Here is a 24340-nt window from a genome sequence, read left to right as displayed (position 1 = left end):
TGGTGGAGGTCAGGTGAACAAAGTCGGAGGCAGAAATTCTCCTGAGGATCATAATCCCCTCTGAAGAATTAACTTTCTACAAGGCCATGTTTCACATTTAAGGATTTATACCTCAATGTGCTTGCTGATGTGCACCAAGGGGTTGGCAGCCGAGGGGGTCTGGTTGTATAGTAAAAGAGAGCACATTTCCTCTGTACTACATATTTAATAAGGCTAAGCATGCAGGGAATTACTTTCACTTTAACTCATGCATTTCTTTTCAGAATGACCCTGTACTTGTGCAGCAGTCATCTTTTCATTTTGCAAAATCATATTCACGCATTATTTGAAACAAACCCCATTTCTACAGTGGTGCCCTTTTCAATGTCAGCAAGGTAGTTTTGTTTGATACGTCTGCATGCTTGGAATTTAAAGTGAGGTCAGGCTTCATCTGCCAACATCTCCGATGGCATGTCTATTTTGCTGCTCTGTGGCCTGCTGTTGAGACTAAACCTCTGTCACTGGAGGAGCTGCTCAAGAAAGCACTTTGTGGGAAAAAGAAAGCCAGTTAATATGTTTTGAGTTATATAGTGAATTGTGTATTCTGAAAAAGATATTTGAAATATGTCCAGAACTGTATTCCCAACATCAGACACAAATGTATAGTAAACATATTTGAATTATAAAAATGTTAACGTCTCTTGAAAAAAGAGTTTCTAAATTTAAAAAAAAAAACAAGTAACATGCAAAACATGTAGTTATAAAGAAACAAAGATAGATTGGGCCAAAGTGAATCCGTTTAACACATGAAGCTTAGGTTATTGATCAAGAGAATAATGTGTTATCCTGTGAATCAGATCTCTTTGTCTTCTCTGGCTTGGAGCAGTATCTTCATGACAGGGAGAGTCACCACAAAGCAATGACATAACAAAAATATTCTAAATGTATCTGAGAAATACTGAGTTTATTGTGAGTGTGTGTGTGTGTGTGTGTGTGTGTGTGTGTGTGTGTTTATTCACTGGATTAGCCGGTAAACTAGCTGGCAAGCTAACCTTTAAAAAGACCATACTGTTTAAGAAGGATTATATTTACATTGAAAAACTAACATATTTGATTAATAAAGCAGGAACCAATTGTGTTTAGTTTATAATGTATTGTTTTTAATAGTACAGTTTTTTCATACTAAATAGGTGCATTATGGGAAATGTAGAATCCAGTGTTATGGGAGTATCAGCCTGTGCTGCTTTACTGCTCAAAGTGCAGTGATACATCATTGGAGTGACCTATTATACAGTCCCACTTCACACACAGTCCATTGATTTCTAAAGTGGAGCCCAGCTTAAATTAGTTCACCTTTAAGTGGACTAATTTATTTTCAATAAAATTCCTATAAGTACACAACAACAAAACTCATGACTATTGGTTGTTGCGTCGGTTACCGTTTGGGTTAGGGTTAGGCGAGTGAACTATAAACTATTGAGTCTGTGTAAGAACTACTTCAGTGCAACCTACGTCATGATGATGATGATGATGTGCTCTGGGAAATATGTGATCAGATACTTGATTCATTCTTTCACCCAGGTATTTAAAACTGCATTTTAAACATTCTTTCATTCATAGTTGCCACACATATGCTGAGAAAGTAACCACTGACATGTTGTCATGTGGTTGGAAGAAGAATAAAACTTCACCAATGTCGAGTTTGTGCCAGCCGATGAAACGGTAACAAAGTGGTCCTGGATTCTGTCCTATTTACCATGAAAAGATGGCGTGTTGACTCCAACATGTTTTATGTTGTTTTATCTTGTTTTAATAGTTAGATTTTCATAAAGCTACTGCATTTCTGCATTTTCCCAGGGACTGCAGATGAAAAATTTCTTTAATCTATCTCTGGTCTGTGTAACACATTTGCTGTGCAAGGTCCCTGTTACATACATAGATAAATAAAATTAAAATGAATAAAATAAAATAAATAAAACGCAGACCAAGGTAAATACTCAAACAATCGCAGCAATACTTGCACAATTAAAATTGCAATTCTGTCCACGGGTTCTGGGGAGTACACCTGCAAAAGTTGCGTGACGTGGTTGGTGTTGTGTGTCAAATTATGTCTGCGAAAAGGATACAAACACCCATTGTTGATGTCACCAAAGCGCAACATAATGTTAAACTTTATCGGAATAATGTTTTTATTCATGACCTTACTTCACATACGTTGCGATCCATAATGCACTGCTCCTGTCAAAGCCTGGCGTGCCGTGATCCGTCACAGATGCGCACGCACTAAGCCGAGGTCATTTACCGCCGTGGCCGCTGCATGGCGCAGCAGATACTGCAGACTTCAACCAACTGAGTGTGGAGACGCGCAGACCATCTTCATCCTCCCGCAGTCTCCCTCTCATCCTGCCTGTCTGACTGACTGACCAAAGGCTGGATCACTAAACTAAGTCATCGCCTTCAGCGCTGACCTCGCGCTGTTTCATCATTACGGGGGTAAGATGACATCTGTTTGTCTCTTTGTTTTTTTCTCTCTTTTTTTTTTTAATAGATCAGGTGTGCAAGGGCGCTTGCTTGTGGATGTGCTAATAATAGTGAGCTGAGGGTATTTAACACACTCCTGCGCGGGACATCTTCGCGTTTGTGCTCCTGCATGTTTGCTCTCAATCATAGTCAGTTGTGCAATCATCCAAATAAATCAGATGATGGTGACCTGGATGGTATTGCACTTTTAATGAGCTGTATATTAATTAATGATGTTAGAGTATGGGCATCTGTGTGTGAAGTGTTGTTCAGTCAGCATTCATCTCTACTCATTATTTTCCCATTATTTTGCGCGTTTTTGCGCGCGAAACACATGGTCACATATGTGTGTGTTTATGAGCTTGCATTCTTGTGCCTGTGTGTTGCAGTCCATGCTTGTCATTGAGAGTGTATTTTGTGTTTTGTGTGGCACCGCCTGTCTGACTTTGTCCTTCCCTCCTGGCCTCATTCCAGAGCACAACAGCATGTGAATGGAGACAGAAAGCAGCAGAGTTGTCACAGAGGAGCAGGACAAGCTCCCAGCCTCTGGAGCCGTCACTCAAGCGCACCACTCACACACACGGAGTCAGAGCCACATCCAGTTCCACCCGCCGACACACACCACCCAGTGGCAGGCTTCTCGCACTCTTGCTCACACTCGGAGTCACAGCCACACTCACTTCAGTGCTCCCTTACACTCACAGAAGTACGGCTGTCGCCTCACACACAGCCTCTCCGCCATGACCAAGGGAGAGAAGGGAGCTCAGGACTCTGTGGGGAGACTCATCAAGCCCACTGACCCACTGTTCCCCAAAGCTCCTCAGCAGGTAAGAGCACCTGTTTCTTTGTGTTCTTGTCTCACTTCTTTTGGACACATCCTATCTAGTCAGGTACTTCATCTGAAGAATGAAGTCTCATCTGGTGTGCTGCAACTCCGTTTGGGCTGTGAGTGGCTTCACATGATTGGATGATGAAGAGGGAAAAGATGGAAAATGTAATCTCTTTAACCTGTGCGTGACCAATCAGACAGTGCTTTTCTGTGAACTGTAATCACCCAGATAGTAAATTCAGTGTGTTTTGATTGTCCCTGATGATGGGATGAACTGTTGGATTATTGCTTTATTTTGTCAACTGTTGATGATCAGAGGATTTTGGTGATGAAAACTGAGGTGATTACATCTGTAAGGGGAAGACCGACAGTGGATGGATAGTAGTGAGGGATGGTTTGAGTTCAGACAGCAACAGACAATCAGTTGGACTTGTTATTTTTGGGCTTTCGTTTTTGGCTACCTGGCTTATTCAAGTGTGTGAAGTTTTCTGTGTATCAGAGAGTGTTTGTATCTGTGTGCCAGTGGAGGCACCTGAAGATGCTTTCACTGATGCTCTTCTTGAGGACATTGCTCACTTAAAACCTGAGTAAATGATATACATACGAACCAGCTTTACCTGAAATATTTCCCTTTTATGCAGATAGAAACCTGATAATTGTGATAGTGTTTCCAGTACTGACATAATGCAATACCATGGCAGTTAGTCACTCATTTTCTGTTTGGCTCTTGAGTCCCAAAAGCATTACATCACTCATCTAACCAGTTCTGTAACAGTCTCATCTCCACTAAACTTCTTTGAGTCAGTGGACTTCCATTTGACACCATTGTAACAAACAATATTTGCCTGAATAAAATAGATATTCACAGATTTGGTCACTGTAAAGTACCTTCCCCATTAATAGTGTGTCTGTGTAAATTATTGTAATGTTAAAACAATGAAACAAGGTTTATTGAGTTTGAAAAAAAAAAAACCAAGTTAAAAACTTACAAGGAGCTCAGTATATGGCTTCTTAGACACCCTCCCACATTTATTGATGTTTTTATGTGCTTTTTAATTTTTTTGGATAGACAAAAGTCACTGCAAATACAGAGAAAAAAGACTAAATATTTCTTTCCAAATTTTTTAAACTTCTCCTGAGTCAGAAATTCTGCAAAATTTATGCAGAGCAGCCATTTTTCACTGGGGTTGGATTTGTTATGTTATAAATAAGGACAATAAATTTTGATTTGCACATTTTCTATAAAGAAGGTCTCACCAATATACGCTAGAGTTGATCCAGACAATACATGTGCATAGATCTGTACAATCTGTATTTAACTATTTTTATATTTAATGATAAAACCTTTTTTGAGTCCTTGAAATTCCTGCATTAATGTCTGTGTTGTATCTGGAAGCATGAGACAGAGGTGACTCTGTGTCTCTTTGTGACTGCTATGATTCATATCCAGTGAGCTGCCACAGCCTATTCCACATGAGTCCCCTGTTAATTATTGTAGATTTTGGATTGATTCCCTACAAATTTAGCAGTGTTGACACTTCAAGGTCTTAATGCCAATACTGACATAATCAACTCTTCATTTTATAATCCATAATCTAATTTGATGGCACATACCTGCTGTTCTCAGCTCTTGCACTAAGAACCTATGACATGACCTTGATTTGCATACGTGTCTGAAAATCCTGTCATGAATTAAAATGTGAACTGCTTTCATTAATCCTTTTTAACAGCTTAGCACGCAAACATTCAATGTACATTTTTTATTAAGATGATACAGTATAACGTAGCTTGCTCCAGATGCATTTTCCCTGCTTTATTTGCATGAGAATTATCCTCAATACAGATTTAAATTGCTTTTAGTGCAGCTCAGGCATTTGAAATTGTTTTCCCTTTAGTAATTAAGGATTCATTAACTTCAGAGATTAGTCTACTCTGTCCTTGTTGACAGTCTGAACTTTGCAGATGCTCCATTTCTCTGAGCCTGTGTTTGTGTATGCATGGAGCGCCTGTGTATTGAATTTTGTTTGGCGCGCGCGCGTGTGTGTGTGTGTGTGTGTGTGTGTGTGTGTGCGCGCGTGTGTCTGTGTGTGTGGTTGTTTAGGCATCTCAACAACAGAAGAAGGGATATCCTGTTTATCTTCTTTGATGATAAGAACCCTATAATGAAAGTTTGGGTGAAGAAGTTTAGAGAAAAAGAATAAAGGTTTAGAGAGACAGCTCATTCACTCCGTGCTGTTTTGCACATCATCAGTTAAGCAGTATTCTCCAGACACCAAAGACCTTAATTTTTCTCTTCAATTAGATATAATTGCAGTGAGAGTGGAAGAGAGAGGTTTGATGTTGGTACAGCCATGCAGCCTTTACTTACCTCTGACCCGCTTGTCTTGCGATTGAATAATTACACCGCACCCTCTTTGTAATTGTCGCTCTTGAACCCCTCCATGTTTTGATGGAGCAAAAATCGGAGGAAGAGAAAATGTGACTCGGATAATAACAGTGTGTCGTCGGTGGCTGTGGTTTCTTGTGGTTTCCTTCTTTCAAAAGGCTGTGGGCCAAACATAGGCCCCTGGATGTGGAGTAGAACACTGTGTGTGTGTGTGTGTGTGTGTGTGTGTGTGTGTGTGTGTGTGTGTGTGTGTGTGTGTGTGTGTGTGTGTGTCTTTGTGTGTGTGTGTGTGTGTGTGTGTGTGTATCTCACACTGAACGATACACTTAAGGGAGGAACAGGCAAAGGTTAATATGTGTGCACAGGCTCGGAGACAGACGTAAATATCGGGCTCCCTAGACTGCGGTGTCTCGTCTTATTCATGTGTGAAGATGAAAGTTTGCCCTTCTTTACCCACGCGTCCAAACACACAAACACACACACACATGCGTGTGTGTGGAGCGAAGCACCACGAGGGGAAAAAACCACAGCTCTTGCCATTTAGGGAGCCTTAGAAATGGGAAGAATTTCATTTTATGCATCTCCATTTACATCATCACATCCTCTGTGTGCTGCCATGTCACCACAAGGTGACATGTCCAGCGATCGAGCAGCTACTGTGATCTTACATTCCACCGAACTACCGAAACGCAACATGAAGAGGAGGAGTGTTATTTAAGGAACACCTGAAATAGAATTCTAAAGGATTCAGTCCGTGAATCATGATAGCATTCAATATTTATGAGTCATAAATCTGTCAGCTCGACTTAATTTATTGAGACCGACACACCTTAATTCACAATGGTGTGTCTGGGAAGCAGTCTCAAGTTAAGGTGGGAATTAATGCAACCCTAAAAATAAATACCTGCAATCTGTCTGTGAAAGAGAAGGGAAAGTTTTGTAGGTTAGTCCTGGTGGTGTTGGTCTGAATACTACATGACATCTCACTGAGTCTATTGATTTGTCGTACGTGGTGAAACAGAAACTGTTTGTCATGTTAGCAGTGAGTCTTCAGTGGTTACTGGCATGACTCTCTATTTCAGGAATTAGTCTGAAGAAATAAATGCATATTGTCTACGATCTGAGTATATTTTCATATTACATCTGCTGTGCAGCCCTGTATGTATGGGAAAAGTTATGACCACAAAAAAGATTACTTTACTTTGTTACTTTTTTTTGTCATTTATGATAGTAAATAAAGGGTTTGATTTTGCCATTCTTGGTTTTGACCGATTTTCACTAATTTTGAAATTTCCTAGACTAAAACAAATAAGTGTATTTTATCCTCATAATAGTGGCCACTCTCTCACCAATAAATGATTTGCTGAAGCCTTACTTGTAATGAGTCTTCATCAAAGTGCTGCTAATGAAGTTTCCTTAGTCATTAGTAGTCTGACCTATGAGGTCATCACTATCTTATCAGTATTTTCTCTGATTGCTTCTGTCTTCACAGACGGAGTTGGGCCAAAAGTTGACATTATGCAGTAAATTGTGTTTTGCCATTGGTGGTGCACCAAAGGAGGTTGCTGCCAGTGCCACAGCCTTCTTCCTGCAAATCTACCTGCTTGATGTCGCGCAGGTAAGATGTTTGATGACAGGTAGTGTGTGTGGCTTCTATATGAATTAACAGATGTATGGGTTTTTGACTCCGGTCCAACCCTGCTCTGCTCTGATCTGCAGATCAACGCCTTTCAAGCCTCCATGGTGCTCTTCATCGGCAAAGCCTGGGGTGCAGTGACTGACCCTATTGTCGGGTTCTTCATCACAAAGAGCAGATGGACCAAGATTGGCAGACTCATGCCCTGGTGAGTAACACTTAACACTATCAAAATATGCCTTAATTTATTTATGAAAATTTGTTATAGTCCCTTGATTAATTTCTGACATTGTGTTTTTTGTTAGTCCAGTACTCGCTTTTTCAGCATTTCTGGATTTACATTTTCTTATAGGTAGAAATGTGGATTATCTACCTATATTATCTTTGATTTATCTAAGCAAAAAAGTCAGATTAATTCCCTTCAGAGCCATCAAAGAGCTGCTGTTGACATTCAGATGTCCTTTCATAATTTTTTTGTTAGAATATGAAACTTTTTTAGGTTCACTTTCCCTCAGTCAGACACAACTGTGGCCAATAAATCATGCTAATGTTTGTGCAAAATCCAGACAATAAACTGTGCTCTCCTGTTTTGGAGGTTTTGAAATTATTCTCAGCCTCAATCATCCCACTTGAGGATTGAGACAAATAAATAAAACTTGTAGTCTAATTACACAAGATGCCGATGCTCCTGCTGATGAGCTGTGTACTGTACTTTGTACCCTTTAAGAATGTTGGCTGGTTTTCTTTGAATGCCGGACAACAATAGACAAGGAAGTTCATCACATGCCACCAGAGACATTTTAATACATGCATGTAATGCTTCATTTCATATTAAGCACCATGCTTTCTTCCTTGTTTATAAAATTGTCTTCAGAATCTCAGGATTACGTAAACATACCAATACCCTACCCACAAATCCTTTTCAAACATGATTTTATACGCAGATAGTAGTGTTTATGCGGCATAGGTCTTTTGAACACATCAGATTCAGTGTAATTACGCGTTATTTTAATGCCTACATAAATGCCTTATAAATCATAGATTACACTCAAACTGACTGTGATGGATGGGGATTAGCCTCAGTGTGTGTGTGTGTTCAAAATTATCATCATCGTCATTCTTATTCTTATTCTTATTCTTATTCTTATTCTTATTCTTATTCTTATTCTTATTCTTATTCTTATTCTTATTCTTATTCTTATTCTTATTCTTATTATTGTTGTTATAATATGAACATTTAGAACAGATTTATTTATGTATGATTATGAATATAATATCAAATATAATGACAATAAATGATGATATTGTGTTATAAAATATAAAAAGATCAGGAGACAATATGTAAAGAGCGGAAAAAGATATAAACAATAAAGATATGAACAAGAACAGCACAGAAAAAGAAAGAAATTAAAAAGAAACAGGGAAAGTAGTTTGATAATGTAAATTATAATCTGTCTTTAATTAGCATTTAACTTCAGTACGACCTGATGATGCCACCTTAATCCCTCTTTCCATCTACATCTCAGCCACCTCCACAGGATCCCAAGAGACATCTACAGGGTCGTGACACTATTATCGGTGTAAGAGAGAAGAAAAGGCCTTTTAGATTTTTTTTCTTGTCTTTGCTTTTCGTTAAATATTAGACAATTTTGTTTTTAAGGCTTTGAACAGTTTTAAATGGAACCATCTGAAAAGTGTAGGGGAGAAGCTAGTCTGTGGTGCACCTTTTGAGCTGTCACTGACATCTTGAACCTGTGGTCAGGGGCCCCTACCAGGCCTCTTTGCAAGCGGTCATGGGCTTCAAATGGTTGTGAACAACTTTTCTCATCTTTAGAATTACTTTTGTTAGCTTATTACCAGTACATATTTTTGCAAAGTAAGCAGCTCTGAAAAATGTGGTGTGATCAAAATCATCATGTATCACTCTGAAAAGTATAGTAACAAAAATAAATACTCAAGTTTTTAATGTGTACGGAGTTTGATAAATATGTGGTTATCTTCTACCACTGGCATATGTGAACACCACTAAATACAAGTCATTATTATTATTGGTGTACATTAGGTTTTGCATATTGGGAGGGGTGTTAATCCATAATCACGCTTGTGTGACGAGTGAGAAATTATGTGATGTGCGTGTGTGTGTGTGTGTTTGAGCCATTATCGGCTGCCCCTGAACAGTCATCTTACAGGAACATTCTAACTGAGCATTCACCGGCCCCAGGGCCCTTTCATCTCCCCCATAACCAAGCGGTCAATACTGCAACACCAGCTTTGTCAGCCACCTTTGTTTAAGCAAACAATCAGGAGACGATGCCAGAAATGACCACTCCTGGCCTCTCTCTACCTCTTTCTGCTGCAAGCTCTCCCTGACGTAGGAGAGGCCAGAGGTCAGAGCCCCTGCAGAGGTTGTAACAGCCACAAAAATCCCCTCAGTGCCCTCCCCTACATGAAGATGTGCTGTTTTTACAGCTCTAGACCTCATTACAAACAAATTCCATTTGCTCTTCATAGAAAAAAGAAGGTGGAATATATACATTGGTGTTTACAGGAAGGAGGTAGTGTTTATCATCCATAATATGCCAATTTGGCTCTATTTTGGAACACACAGATGTTGACTTTAACCATAATAACACATGCAGTTGTTTACTTATGAATTATACATATCCCACATAGTGTATCACTCCAAGTCCTGAGAAAAGCACAGCACAGCAGAACGGATTTTGGATGAACTTGCTTGACTGTGTGTTTTTCTTATTTATGCGTGTGTGTTTGTGTGTGTGTGTGTGTGTGTGTGTGTGTGTGCGTGTGCGTGTGCGTGTGTGTGTGTGTGTACGCAGAGGCTTAAGGGATGTTGCATTTCTCTGCCTGCTTGTCCGTAGCAGGACAGATTCCTATCATACTTACATCGTAATAATTTAGCCGTCAGCTTAGGTCTGCTGTAATCTGTCAGAAATACAGCCTGATTTTGTAGCTGCCCTTTAAAAAAATTACATAAGACAACTGCTGTCATCTCTACTCTGAGAGCTTATGGTGATAGCTGTTTGATCTAGAATCATTGTTATTGAAATTGAATATAAGATTAAAAAAAATCGAATAAAATGTTTATTCCCTGTCTCAGCTGCATTATGTTTGTGTTGTTTAGGATGGTGGGCTGCACTCCATTCCTGGTAGTCTCCTATTTCTACCTCTGGTTTGTTCCTCCTTTCATCACTGGAAGGTTCATCTGGTACCTAGGCTTCTACTGTCTCTACCAAACCCTCATCACTGTGAGTATAAGCGGCCTCCCATTAATGTAAGAAACTTGAAATGTTGCGTGCATACCTCAGATAACCCAGCAGGACACCTCAATTTGCATAAGAGGGAGAAACATAAAGAGCTATTCTTGCAGAAGACATATTGCAATGTTGATAGAAAAAGCAGAAAATAAAGTTGAGTGGAGACAACATTCATCTCTTTCCAGGCAGCTCAGAGCAGGATTTATGCATTGATTTGTGAGGGTTGCCTCAGATTAGAGCACGGCACTCTTAGATGCCTCACCCCAAAGGGGAAGTGGGTTTATTTAGGATGCCTTTTGTTTTTATGGTCCAGACCATTCATCTCTCACTGTTCTGTTCTGTTTTGTTCTTTGCGTAGTCCGTATAACATGCGCTACAGAGCACATAGACCGCCGTGACCACGTTGTGGTGAGCTGTAATGGCATGTCATTCTAGCTACTTGATAAGTACACGGTCAGGCCTGCCAGAAACGTCTTTCTGGGTAAATGCTGGTTACCGCTTTTAGTTTTGCTTCATTGTCTCTCACTATGTGAGCGAAATTAGGGAAAGTTCAGTTTGTAAGCAAAGGTTAGGGTGGAACACATTGTTTGCTTACCTCATCAGACAATTGATGAGAGTTTTCTTTGATATTCATTAGCTCTTGATTCCATTTGTAGTAGACAGTTTCAGTTTTAGCTCTATAAATGTTTGCATACAGGAAAGGCCACCTTTAGTAACGCTGTGTGGAAGCAGCGCCTGAAAAAAATGATTTCACGGTAGTGTTTATTTTTGTCATGGCCATGCATGCTTGTTTGGCCACAGTGCTGACTGGGCCCTTGTGTAAATTACAAAGTGAAGCAGGAGAGGTGGTGAGGAAGGAGATTCAGAGGGCTGAGGTTAGCCAACATGGAAACTGCAGAAATTGCTTTTGGTATATATGTAGTATATATTTTGGTTTTTCATAGGAACGTATTGATAAAAGACAGTAAAGATATCCTGAGTGTTTCCATTTGATTGAAGCAAATGCCAGCAAGACTCAACAAGAGTCCAGCAACACGTCAGCAGCTCTGTGCTGTTTAGTGCATAGAGTTTTGTGTCAAATGCCTACTCCAGAATGCTCAAAATGACAATGCAAATGGCCAGCATTTAGCAAGCGTAATGTTATCCCTGTCTAAACCTTTGATTGCATAGAGAAAGTACAACCAAAGCCAAAGATGATATTCAAAGTACTGAACAAATTACCTCATGATGATGGGACCGAGGGATGATCAAAGTAATAACAATTCACCAAATTGCCCGTAGGAGTAGGTGTGTTGTGTGTGTGTGTGTGTGTGTGTGTGTGTGTGTGTGTGTGTGTGTGTGTGTGTGTGTGTGTGTGTGTGTGTGTGTGTGTGTGTGTGTGTGTGTGTTTGTATGTCTCTGTGTACTCGGTGCACTGGCTTATGGAGTTTGCCCGCGCAAGCGGATGAAGCGGGTTGGAAAATGAATGAATGAATTGATATTTGTTGCTAAGCATAACCCTAAACCATAATCCTAAAAATATCAAAGGTTTATGAAATGATTAAAACCAAAATAAATCCCACTTGGTTAGTTGTGAGTGCCAACCGTCTTTGCATTATGACACCAACATGGTCAGCCCTTACTCCCTAAACTCTAGTTTAACTGAACGGTAAGTGATTTAACAGCATTGGATGTGAAACTGCCAATCATATTCCATTCAGGTATAAAGGAATATGATTGGGTGTGAAACTGCCAATCATATTCCTTTATACCTGAATGTTAAAACCCAGTTTAATCCCTATAAATATGTATCACACGGGAGCCATGAAAATCTGGATTTTATTGCTGCTCATTGAAGTCTTGATGGATAACTTGATCTTGGCATCAAACGAGTGGAACAATGTTGTGAGTCTAAACCGATACAATTTTATTAATGACTCTTTCCTATCCGCTGCAGTGCTTCCATGTGCCTTATTCTGCGCTCACCATGTTCCTGAGCACGGACCAAAGGGAAAGAGACTCAGCCACTGCATATCGTAAGTGGTTATGAATGGTTGCCAAGAAAAATTATTCCCTTTTAGAACAGGTTAAGAATGTGTAATTTACTTTAAAGCATTGGAACTGACAATCACATCTTATGTAATGCCAGGAATGACGATGGAGGTGCTGGGAACACTTGTGGGTGCTGCCATCCAGGGCCAGATTGTTGCAAGTGCTCACACTCTGAAACACTGCTCGACTCACAACGTGTCTGCCAATTACCTTGGTAATAGCAGCGGGGCTGAGATCATCAAGAGCCTGGTGCACTCTCAGGAACACCTGTCACACTCCGTAAGTGTTAGCAGGCCAGTCTAGTAGCCCAGGTGTGCTCCAAGTAGTTTTGAGAATGACCTGTGTTCTCTCCGGGCTTTGGTGCTCAATGATGGATTAGATTTGTTAAAGATCTGAGGTCAAAAAAGCACCTTTGAATGAAACGGAGGATTGGTCACAGCCGAGTCCATTTCTACAGATGGTCTACCTGCTCTGACGTCCAAAATGATTTATTCTACGTAACACATGGGATTGTAAGGAGACACCACTGTTTGATATCTGAGCCCCACATGGTAAGCCAGCTCTGCTCTCATAGGGGATTCCCTCACAGGCCCCAAACTTTCAGGGGTCTCCACAGTCTGTAAGTCATTAGGCCTATTTATGTCCCACCAAAAGCATTTAAAGATTCCCCCAGATTCAATCTGTTGGAAATATTAGTGTTTTACTTCAGAGAGATTGCAGCTTAGAGGGAAAGCAACATAATAGGACGCATTCACATCCACATTTCGATTTGCAGAACTGTGATTAAATATGACTGCTGCTGTGAAGTCTTCATGGGATTTTTTTGGGTGAAAATGAACTAACCAGAGTCCAAAATGTCCCATGCTGGATTTTGGTTACACCACAGCTATTTAAGCTTCAAATGGGTCTTTTCCATTGGATCCTGGGTGAACCATATCAGGGCAACCCACTCACCACGCCAAACCCTCTGTAGCCACCCGCTAAATTCCTCTGCGGTTGCTGTTGAGGGTGGCACACCATCTGGGTAAATCAGGTCTGCCCTCGGAAACAGGGAGTGTTTGATGTGCATAAATAATAATAGACAGTCAAACTAAGCCGCACGGAAAAATAGCAAACAAACAGAGGTTTTTTTAAGGCTTAGCAGTTCCTGTCTGGTTATGAAATTAAACAGCTATGGCTGTATTTTAGGATGCAGGTCTACCTCTTCATCATGTTTGTATTTGTGCAATGAAATGTGTTTATAGAAGTATGAGGTAACTCATATACTGATGAGTATTTTAACAGGAACAACTTAAAAGAAACAGAAGACGTGCATGATCGAGGGGAATAAAACTTCACGCGTAATGTGGAAATTAGAATTGAATAGACTGTATTATGTCAGCTGTTTAAAAAGAGATGAATTGATGTAGGTTGTTTTCTTTCTCTCTGCAGAAAGAGGTTTACATGATTGCTGCTGGTGTTATAGGAGCTGTTTTTCTCATCTGCACCGTAGTGATGTTCCTGGGAGTGAGAGAGACAGACGGTGAGACTTTGCCTCTTGGGTCAGATAATTATAGCACCTTAACATCAATAATTTGAAAAATTCATCAACTAGACAGAGCAAACCTTTACAGCAAGATGGATCAGATTTCAATCATCATCAAAATCCAACAAACTGTTCCTCGGGTTGTGCTTTCAAAGATTTAAGCAAAATCTTTTCAGAATATTTGAGTAATCCTGCAAAAAAAAGGAAGATTATTGCCTCAGATTAAAATCAGCACTTCCTTTTGCCGGCTGTACAAATCTCATCCATTCATTGTCAATGCCCGCTATTGTCCGTTGTCGCGGGTGGCAGGTTGCTGGAGCCTATTCCAACTGACTGGGGGGGTGAGGCAGGGGACACTCCGGGCACGACGTCAGTGCACCGCAGAGCCACATATAAACAAATAACCACGCATGCACACACTCGCACCTATGTGCAATTTGGAATTATCAATTCACCTAAATTGCTGCATGTTTTTGGATGTGGGAGGAAGCCAGAGAACCCCAGACAGAACCCACACAAACGGGGAGATCATGCAAACTCCGCACAGAGCGGGACTTGGAACCGACAGCGCTACCCACTGCCCCCACCGTGCCGTGCTGCAGCGTGGATTTGGACTTTTTTACCTCCTGAGAACCCCAAGTTTATTGAGGCACAACACTTTCCATTTAAATAATCCAATAAGCACGATGCCCATAATAACCTCTTTTAGCCTTTCAAATGGGGCAATTAATTGAGTTTTTCAGTTTTTATAGCATTTTAATTATAATACTCTTTCATTTTGGACTGGCTGGTTAGAGGAAAAAAGCTATTTTTCAACATTTTATAAGCTTCTTAAAGAGATGAAATAGTAAACCAAAAATTGCAGCCCTAATGAGCTGTTTCACAACACATTTTATATTGAAAACAGTGTACTTGGGGAAGAAATAAATTCACTGGAAGCATCCCTTTGAGGTAGTGGGTTAGCATCGATACTGGGTAATTGGAGTAGAATTTAGTACAACCCAAAGTGTTTTGTGTCTCAGCTGCTTAAGCCTCTGTACTGAGGCTTAAGGCCTCAGTACAGAGGTGTGCATCCAGTGCAGTGCAGGGGGAGGTCAGAGTCGCCAGCGAACAAATCTATCGCCCTCTGTTATGAGCATGTAATTTGATACATTCTCCTTTTTCTTGTTCCACCACTTCAGATCCATACGCCCCGAAGACAGAAAAGCAGATCTCGTTCCATCAGGGCTTCATCCTGGTGATGAGACATGGGCCATATCTCACTCTAACAGCTGCATTCCTCTTCATCACGGTTGCCATTCAGGTAAATACAAATTTATTTATAAATCACTTCTCAGACATGACACAAATCACTGCAGTAAAAGGGAACCAAGTCTGGGAAGAATGGCTAGTGCTCGATGCTGATTTGATCAATGTAGAAGAGCACTTACTGAAAACCGGTAGTTTAAACATGGTTTGAGTCTGGGGACTGGGGAGAGTGATGCCAGACCAGCATAGTCTGCTGTTTGTCTCATGTAGGCCAACACTTTTGCCCCATCCCCCTGGGTTTAGGCTGTTTAAATTATTGCAAACTTTCAAACTTTTGCATCAAAGCTAGTTTGGCATATCTTCACCCACTCATCTTGGAAGAGGTGTTGGTTGTCATCCGTGTGAGGCCCTTGTGGGTATAAATCACAGCAAAACGCCATCAGCAGCTTCTCCAGTCACTTCATCTGGCACTCAGCATTGAAGGCTGAGTGGCGAGCAACATTGCTGAGTGGACAGGACGAGACTGACTGTATGAATGTTTGATCTCTGGTTTTTTTGCAGCTGGTACAGAGCAACTTTGTCCTCTTCTGCACTTACGCTGCGGACTTGAGGGATCATTTCCAGAATATTGTGTTGACCATCCTGGTGAGTAAAACCAAATTCAAGTCTCCAAAATACCCAAAGATGTATCGGATAATTAAAAAAAAAATTGTTTTTAATTGTTGTTATTTTAGCCAAGTTAAACATCTGTATTCAATGAATATTTAATTGTATTTGAGGAGCACCCTTCCCTTCCTGCACATACTTAGCCAATGGTGGTGTTTTCTCAAATATGCATCTTACATTTTTTGCTTGCACATATTTTTCCAGGTTTCTGCAGTGATAAGCATCCCACTGTGGCAGTGGTTTCTAGAGAGGTTTGGGAAGAAGACGGCGGCTTTTTGCGGCATCACAGTGAGCATAGTGTTTTCAGTTTGGGTTACCAAAGCAGCTTTTAAGGAGGACTATTAGGATACACTTTGATGTGTCTTCCATCCTGTAGGCAAAGTTGGGAATGCAGAATCTTTATTTTCATCATTGAAACACCCTTGAGAATATTTTTTTTAAATTAGCATAAGAGTTTAGGACCTTGACAATATGATACTTTACCTCTCTCCAGTGGATCATGCCCTTCACCTTGATGCTGGTGTTTATCCCAAATGTTGTGGTGGCCTACGTAGTGGCTGTGTCATCAGGACTCAGTGTGGCCGCCTCGCTGCTTCTACCATGGTAAGACTTGAAAATACATCAGATCATATTTTAGGCAAGATGACTGTTTATTTTATTTCTTACTCATGTTTTATATTTTACAGCCTGTAGTAGATAGACTAAAGAAAGACTTTGTATTGTCTGACCAATCACCTTTCCTCCTACCCTCCATTGACAGAATATACATTTAAATCCCTAAAATATTCTGAATCCACCAAGCTATTGACAGTGTTTATGTGTTTGCAGTCCTGCTTTGTGTCTCTCTGTGCGGCAGCTGTTTCTGCTGCTGCTGTTTCCCTTTGATCCTATATGAAAGTGGCAACAGTCGAACCACGATACTGCCCCCAGATGCTGTTAGTGGTGACTCAGGGCCCTCTTGGTCCCGAGTCATTCACTTAGGTCATGTCGCAGCCAAGGCAGTGATGTTATTTTTTATGAATTAGAGGCTGTGGCTACTATACATCTTCTATACCATCAGAGAGCTAATACAACAGCAGAGGTAAAGCAGCCTTTGCTTCTATGGCTGCCACTACTTCTATCTTGCGTCTTTTCCCCTCCCTAAAACCCCAAATTGCAGGGCCCTCCCACGGGGCCGCGTTTAGTTTGGAAGGGGATGATTGTTTATCTTATCTGTGGGCAGAGGCCTGTAGAACCGCCTGCTGCCAATTGTCACATCGTGTCATTAGCTAGCTGTAATTTTAACCCACCGTTTTATCATAGCTGTGGGTTAAAATGTATGAGATGATTAAAGTGAGAGAGGTCTGAGGCGGCCATCAGCGTAAAATGCTGTTATGTCATGAGTGATGTTGAATGTGATAGACAAAGGACACATGCTCACAAAATAAATACCACAGATTTGTGTGTCATTAACTCTGCTGTGTGTGTTTGTGTGTTTCTGTGCCATTCAGGTCGATGTTGCCAGATGTGGTGGATGACTTCAGACTGGCCAACCCCTACTGTAAAGGCCATGAGGCCATCTTCTACTCGTTCTATGTGTTTTTCACCAAGTTTGCTGCTGGCATCTCGCTGGGAGTGTCCACCCTGTGCCTGGAGTAAGTCTGTATCACTATAACACAATGATGATCCTCATCTATACTCAACCTGTCATGCAGAAATGCAAATGATCTGATTAATCTAAAATTGGATGTGAATTTCCTAACACATGGTGTCTGTTTGGGTTTGCAGATTTGCAGGTTATGACACGGGTGCCTGCAAACAGCCCGCTCCAGTAGTGTACACCCTGAAGTTGCTGATTGGCGCCGCCCCAGTGGCCTTCATTGTTACGGGGTTGATGATTTTAGTGCTCTATCCCATCAGTGAAGACGTGCGACTCAGGAATAAAGGATGCCTGGACGAGCTAAGGTGACAAATCATCATTATACACCTGAGAATTTAACTTGTGAATCATACTATTTTTTTAAGCATGTCCACTTCTTAAATACATGGGTGATTTGCAAATCTGCCTTGAGATGTCAATCTCAATACAATTTGAAAACTTAATCGTGACTGAATTCCATCTCAGGAAGTTATTATGTAACGAGAGATTTAATTTCTTGATGTTCAGTATGTGAACTGTGAACAAACTGTGAACAATCTGGTGTATGTGGGTTTTTTATTTGGATCTGCACCAAGTGGCACAGACTCAGAGATCCACTCACAGATACCAACTCCACAAACGTTCCTGGTTTTTTTCCCCATCAAAATATCCCCTGAAAATAATATAAAAACCCCAACAATTTAAAGAAAGTTAAATGTAAATAGTAAATAAAGTAAATAAATGCAAACCTGGCAGGACCCTATATATGATCCACACCAATATTTAGTGAGATCTATCATATACAGAATCCTAACACAGGAGAAAGCACTTCCTTCTCGGTGGTAATACTGTAGCCAGTGGCATGAGAAATATAAAGAATACAGTAGAAAATGTGACCAATTTGCAAACATTGTTTATCAGGTAAACGACTGAATATACTTATATAATGCCCATCATAACTGCTTTGTTATCACAGTATTGCTCGTGTCTCCCACAGGAAACAGAGCATCAGCACCAGAACCATGGAGGATTTGAATAATGTGTGATCTGCAGTGAATTCGCAAAACTACCTGTTCCAGTGAAAGCACCTGGAAATGTGTTTCTTAGTGTATATTACACTGAAAAGAAGTTGAATTGTTTGGATGTAAACAGTTCATTTTCACTCGTACTGTACAGTGTCCTTGGATATGAAAATATATGATTACATAATTTATATGAATGAATGTATAGCGTTATTTGCTGTGTTTATCTCTACAGCACTGTTATTTATTTATGATATGATTATTGAGTGTTGATATGAATAAATATTGTAGAGGTTGTTTGACAGACCTGATAAATGTGTTGTATCTTTGTTGCAGTAAAATAAGACTCCACAGTAATTATTCAATTTTATTTTTCAAAAAAGCTACAAAAAACAACAACAACAACCAAAAAAACAACGTTTGATTGGTTCTCTGTAGAGCACTGCATTACTGGACAGCAATGAAAGGAAAGTTTTTTTGAGCCTTTCCCCCCTCTGGTGGCCAGTTTAGTTACTGCAACATTTTAGTTTTCCCCACAGTACTGAATATCCAATAACCCTTGAATGACGAGTTGGACTATTCTGTGCAGATTTGGAAATTAACAGGGTAAAACCTGAAATTCAAAACCAAACATTTACAATAACATCTCTTAGTTGGTGTACCAGAACGTCTGAAGTATTGAAAACCTTCTTAAACATCCCTAAAACACACCAAAAATTGAGAATACAGAGCCATGGCACTGCTATTGGTGTCCTGCTTCAACTGCATTTTGTCAACACATAAAACTTTAGATCAATGTCTCAGTGCACAATAATTCATGTTAAAGAAGCAACATCTGAACATATATGAACAGGCAGCTGTTTCGAAATCAACAATGTTTTTAGTAAAATAAATAAATAAGTAAATACATTTATGGTTATCTTCATTGGTGAGGCTCAGCGTGGTCATGCCACATTCAGTCCACCTTGCACATTTCCGTTACAGTCAAGTACATCACAAAAGCATTGGTACTATAGTATTGGTCCATTCACTGATACGTGTCTTCGGAGGCACTATGTGGAAGCCTCTGTGGCTGTGTTGGGGATTTGACTTGGAACTGGACTAGATGGGCAGGAGTTGTCTGGACTCCCAGGAGTCTTTAGAGTAGTTTTCCGCCTCCCATTTCGCACTGTGAGCTCTTCTTTGGACTTGAATGTCAGAGGCACAAAGCCATCAGCATCCGCCACAAGCACAATCCACAAAGGACCTGGAAAAAATGACACAAGACTGTTGGACCAGAGTGGCTGTTTAATCATCAAATAAGAAGTTACACCAAAAGGTATTGTGCACGACGGTAGTGTCTGTCTTGCTACAGCAACATAATACTTTGTTCATTTAATAGAAGTAAGCTTCTTTTGTTTAAAACCTTGTAATCTGAGCTAGGCTTTTAATCACTTCTATTTATAGCTCATGCAAGCTCCCAAAACAATGCTAGAATGTGTTGTCGAACACAGTACAAGAAAATAAGACTGTCAATCAGTTCAAGCTCTGCATTAATGACTTAACGATTTAAAAAACTACAAGGTTTAACTGTAGAGAGCTGACTTAGACAACCTGTCTAATGAACTTCATCTGACGTCATAATTGAACTCAAGCTTGGTGAAAATACTACTGAGGAGACCTTAGAGATCGATGAGGTGTTACTCAAAAGTTTTTATTTGTCCTTCCAGTACACGAGTGTGCACACATGCGCGCATGCACACACACAATGTATCACACCATGGTTGAGATTCTAGGCGCTGCCACATGTATACAGACTTCCTGGTAAATAAATCCCATTTCTTAATAATTTTGATACCAAAAAATACAAAAACAAACTAAAAGGAGACACCTACCATACATCATCTCCACTATAGTTAGGTTGAAAAGGTCTTGGAGTACACGCAGACAAAGTTTCCCATCACACAGCAGCACTGGACGACGCTCGTCGATAAACACATTTTCTGACAACTGCTTCTGTAAAAGGCACAAAGATGTAAGATGTGGATTGAAGCAGATTCCCCTGGGAATAAAAATAATTTATGTTAAATACTATTATTAACACCAATGCAGGGATAGCAGTTGCCTTAACTGTAAGTGAAAATTGGCTGCTTAATCACCTAACGCTAAAGCTGCTAATGAAGGAAGGATTCTCCTCGTCTCTAGCTAGGATTATTATCCCTGCAAGCTGAACAAAGTAATGTGGTCACTGTACCTGGCATGTGACGTTGATGTATGGTGCTTCACATGCAGTGGGGTAGACACTCAGGGGCTTCTTTCCATTCTGGGTATAGTCTCTGATCTCAGTCAGGCACTGCTGTATATCTGCGAAACGTGTAAACAGTCTATCCATGTTTTGAACGAGCTGCTCCACTGCTCGCTCCTTTGCAGGGCTCGATGTCTTTTCAGACGCAGACACAGCCTGCTCCAGGTGAGACTTTTCTGGAGGCTCCAGGCGAGGAGAGCTAGCCCGGCTGGAATCTCTGCTGGCCTGACCGGCCACCGCCAGGTTGGCCATACGGTTGACGTGGTCCATGTCAAAGTTCTCCACTGTAATAGAGGAGGCACTGGACAAGGCTCTGTCCGATGTTCGATCAGAAAAGTCCACAGAACTGGAGACGGGGCTAGGTTCAGCACTCTTCACTTCTTCTATCAGCCTGCGCCTGATGCCTGGTGATGGAATAACTCCCCCTGTGGGTAACACCAAGTCCTTTATCCCTGGCCGCTCTCGATCATCCTTACAAAGATGTTCGGAGTGCCTCCTAATCCCTGCACAGAAATTAGAGGTGGGCTCATGATTGTGGGGAGAGGGGGATGGTGCGATAGGAGTCTCTCCATCATACATCAACTCTTTGGCAAAGAGACGAAGAATATATTTATCTGTGTTTGAAGATGGGATGAAGGCCGGGTCATTGGTCTTCTGTCTGCCCACCATCAATAGCAGCATCTTTGAGTTGAGGAAGCAGACACCTTTGGGCCTGTCGTTTGTCTGCAAAGAGATCTGCTGAATGTTCGGCATGGCAGAGGCTGTGATGCAATAAACAAGCACCATGCTGCAGGAGTTGGAAGCCACTGCTACCGTGGACCCACGTGGGTCAAACGCAACAATATCGGGAACCAAAATCCCTGGGATGCTGACTTTGCGAGTAGTAGTAACTTTTCGCTCATAAGTTACCAGGATGAGGTGAGAGGAGTCCTGGCCGGACCCCGTCACGGTGTCTCGACGGCGCAGGTGAATGAGGGGGCTGGGATCAGAGCGACGGTGCCTCGCTAAGAGGTGGGTCAGGTCGACAGGGCTAGAGCTGGGGATAAAGGATTTCTCTGATTCAAAGGATCTTCTTCGAGAATCCAGAAGATTGTCCTCATCTGAAATAACCATATGTGAGCCACGGCTTTGCATGGACTCAGCCTCTGGAATGTCAAAGACCATTCCAGCATTTAACCCACAGATTTTATCAAGGGGCAGCTCTGTAGCCACAGCTACTTGAGCTTCCGCTGTGGCCTCCATGGCACAGATGTAGCCTCCCACATCAAAAATGGGACAGAAGGAACAGGCCACCAGAGTCTTCTGAATGTCATTCCAGATGTACGAGTGAAGAGCACTGCCGATCGCCACCACCAGACGCGTGCCATCCTTAGTCCAGCATGCACAGTGAATAAGTCCACCACCTTTAATGTCTGCTTTTGTTCTCCGGTTGTCCACCCTGACAGAAAAGAGCACAGAAGTGTCCTTCTTGGTCAGCACAGCCAAAATGTCCAGTTTGGGATGCCAGACGCAGCCTTGCGGGAGCAAAGGGAAAGGCTCGCTCATTTCACAAGTCTGAGTGCACAGCAGTTTGTTCTGTTCCAGGGTACTGAGCTGAAGCTGCCACACGGTCACATGCTTTTTGTGCTGAACCGCTAACAAGGCAGGGGAGTCCGAGCAGCAGAGCGGGCCCCAGAAAAGTCCAAAGACATGCTCAAACTGCCCAATGACATTGGTGTCCCCAAACTTCACCTCACCGTTGATGAAGTACAGAGCTGTCAGGCAGACCTGCTTTCCATCCGTCCATGCTATCCCGTGTACAGGGTGGATGGCTTGATGTAAACAGTTGACACTTGTCCGAAGGAGCTTTGCCTTACCGAGATCCATCCTAGCACGTATTAAAAAATAGTTAAAGGACAGTGAATAAAACGATCACAACAACCTGTATTTGATCTAGACGGGTCCTACTCAGGAGTAGCTATAGCTACCTTTGCAGATTAAGAATAGCAGGAACCTCTCTCGTGTCTCCCTCCAAGTACATGTCTTAATCCCTTCTGCCTGAGCTGAGGCAGAGGTGACGAACACTTAGAGCAGATTACACCTAAATGACCTTAACAATAAGGAGGTCCAGTTGGAATCTTCTTTCTTTCTTTCATTCAGGGGACATGAAGAAAAAAAAATCTCTATTTTTAGTTTGATAAAAACAAAAAAGTTAGATGTTTTATTTGTTCAGGAAACTCACAGTCCTGTTGAAGGTCCTACCATTATTTGTTTTTGAGATATTAAGAATTCCTTTTTGCACGAATCTCTTCTGGATTTTGTGTCAGTGTGATAATTTTGTGATTTGCTTCTTGTGAATAAATATGCTTTTAAAAATCAAAGGAAGAACATTCTTTCTTCCTTTCATTCTTCCTTCCTTTTTTTAAAATTTCTTTCTCTTTCATTCTTTCTTCCTTTCTTTCATCCTCCCTTCCTTTTTCTTTCTTTCGGTTCCGGTTCGCTCCTCGTGTGGCTGACCCGGCCGGTGCGTAGAGCAGCGATAATGTCTTCCTTTTGCACCAATATTGCTGCTTTATGTGTCTTCAATTGATCTTTGGGGACAAATAAAGTTTTGTTGAATTGAATCTGCAATACTATGTGTTAGGTAGGAGCGTCTCCTCACATCCTGCCTTCAGTGAGATGTGGCAATAGTTCACAAACTAAACAAATTACAGTAATCAAAAAGATGTTATTTCTCATTAAATAACCGGTGACTTATGGGGGGGGTTGGCATGTGAAATATCATTTACAACAGTCATAAGTAATACAATAGTGCATCAACTTGAGCATGTGAGATGTGTGAACATTCGCTGTTAATAAGAGATTGTTAAAAAATGTTCCATGACACCCAGTGGTACTCATTAAATATATTCAGTACCACAATTGCGTCCAGCAAGCAAACCAAAAATGAATTTAAAATGCTCACAAAATTTTTTTATTCGTCACGTACCTTAAAGAGGCGTAGGTAGTTCATTTTGAACTCATGTAACTCAAAAAGTAGATTTCCATAGCTACGCTAAAATGTGTTTTGGATCTGAACGCACACGTCAAACGAACTCGGAAGCAAAACTAAGTTCAGAGCATTATGGGATATGGAGTTCAATTACGACGTCTTGTTTTAAACAACTTCACACGTTTAATTTTGTTCCACGGTGTTTTTTTTATTGTCAAATATCATAGAAACAAACTTAAAGGAGTTTATAATATTATTATAGCTAATAGGAAATGAAACTTAAATTTTCATAACACTTAATACGCCCGCAGAGCTGACGTGATGTAGTTGTCGATCTCGACGCTGTCTCG

At 41.0% G+C, this 24340-nt stretch overlaps 2 protein-coding genes across 5 annotated transcripts; one reads left to right on the top strand and one right to left on the bottom strand.

The window, feature by feature from the left end:
* The first annotated feature begins 2374 nt into the window (after positions 1 to 2374).
* On the top strand, positions 2375 to 19037 carry mfsd2b (MFSD2 lysolipid transporter B, sphingolipid). Its single transcript, XM_068342307.1, has 15 exons — positions 2375 to 2472; positions 2974 to 3326; positions 7207 to 7332; positions 7434 to 7558; positions 10493 to 10616; positions 12562 to 12640; positions 12754 to 12935; positions 14088 to 14178; positions 15363 to 15484; positions 15991 to 16074; positions 16300 to 16383; positions 16589 to 16698; positions 17586 to 17729; positions 17863 to 18039; positions 18711 to 19037. The coding sequence occupies exons 2-15, from the start codon at positions 2991 to 2993 to the stop codon at positions 18757 to 18759; spliced, it is 1833 nt and encodes a 610-aa protein (XP_068198408.1). The 5' UTR covers positions 2375 to 2472; positions 2974 to 2990; the 3' UTR covers positions 18760 to 19037.
* A 57-nt stretch (positions 19038 to 19094) lies between these two features.
* On the bottom strand, positions 19095 to 24089 carry wdcp (WD repeat and coiled coil containing). 4 transcript variants are annotated; one of them, XM_068342305.1, is made up of 6 exons: positions 23988 to 24089; positions 23261 to 23589; positions 22987 to 23143; positions 20969 to 22886; positions 20610 to 20730; positions 19095 to 19981 (listed from the first exon to the last, which is right to left on the bottom strand). In XM_068342305.1, the coding sequence occupies exons 3-6, from the start codon at positions 23037 to 23039 to the stop codon at positions 19788 to 19790; spliced, it is 2286 nt and encodes a 761-aa protein (XP_068198406.1). In that variant the 5' UTR covers positions 23040 to 23143; positions 23261 to 23589; positions 23988 to 24089; the 3' UTR covers positions 19095 to 19787. The 4 variants fall into 4 exon arrangements, 3 of the variants coding, with proteins under 3 accessions (XP_068198406.1, XP_068198405.1, XP_068198407.1); XM_068342304.1 differs by having other exon boundaries at positions 22987 to 23589; XR_011038926.1 differs by having other exon boundaries at positions 19842 to 19981; positions 20610 to 20776; positions 22987 to 23589.
* Between the last annotated feature and the right edge of the window lie 251 nt (positions 24090 to 24340).

The sequence above is a fragment of the Antennarius striatus genome, chromosome 19 (assembly GCF_040054535.1).
Source record: "Antennarius striatus isolate MH-2024 chromosome 19, ASM4005453v1, whole genome shotgun sequence".
Classification (NCBI taxonomy): domain Eukaryota; kingdom Metazoa; phylum Chordata; class Actinopteri; order Lophiiformes; family Antennariidae; genus Antennarius; species Antennarius striatus.
Note: the sequence above shows the minus strand (reverse complement) of the source record. Positions and strands in the feature narration are given on the sequence as shown.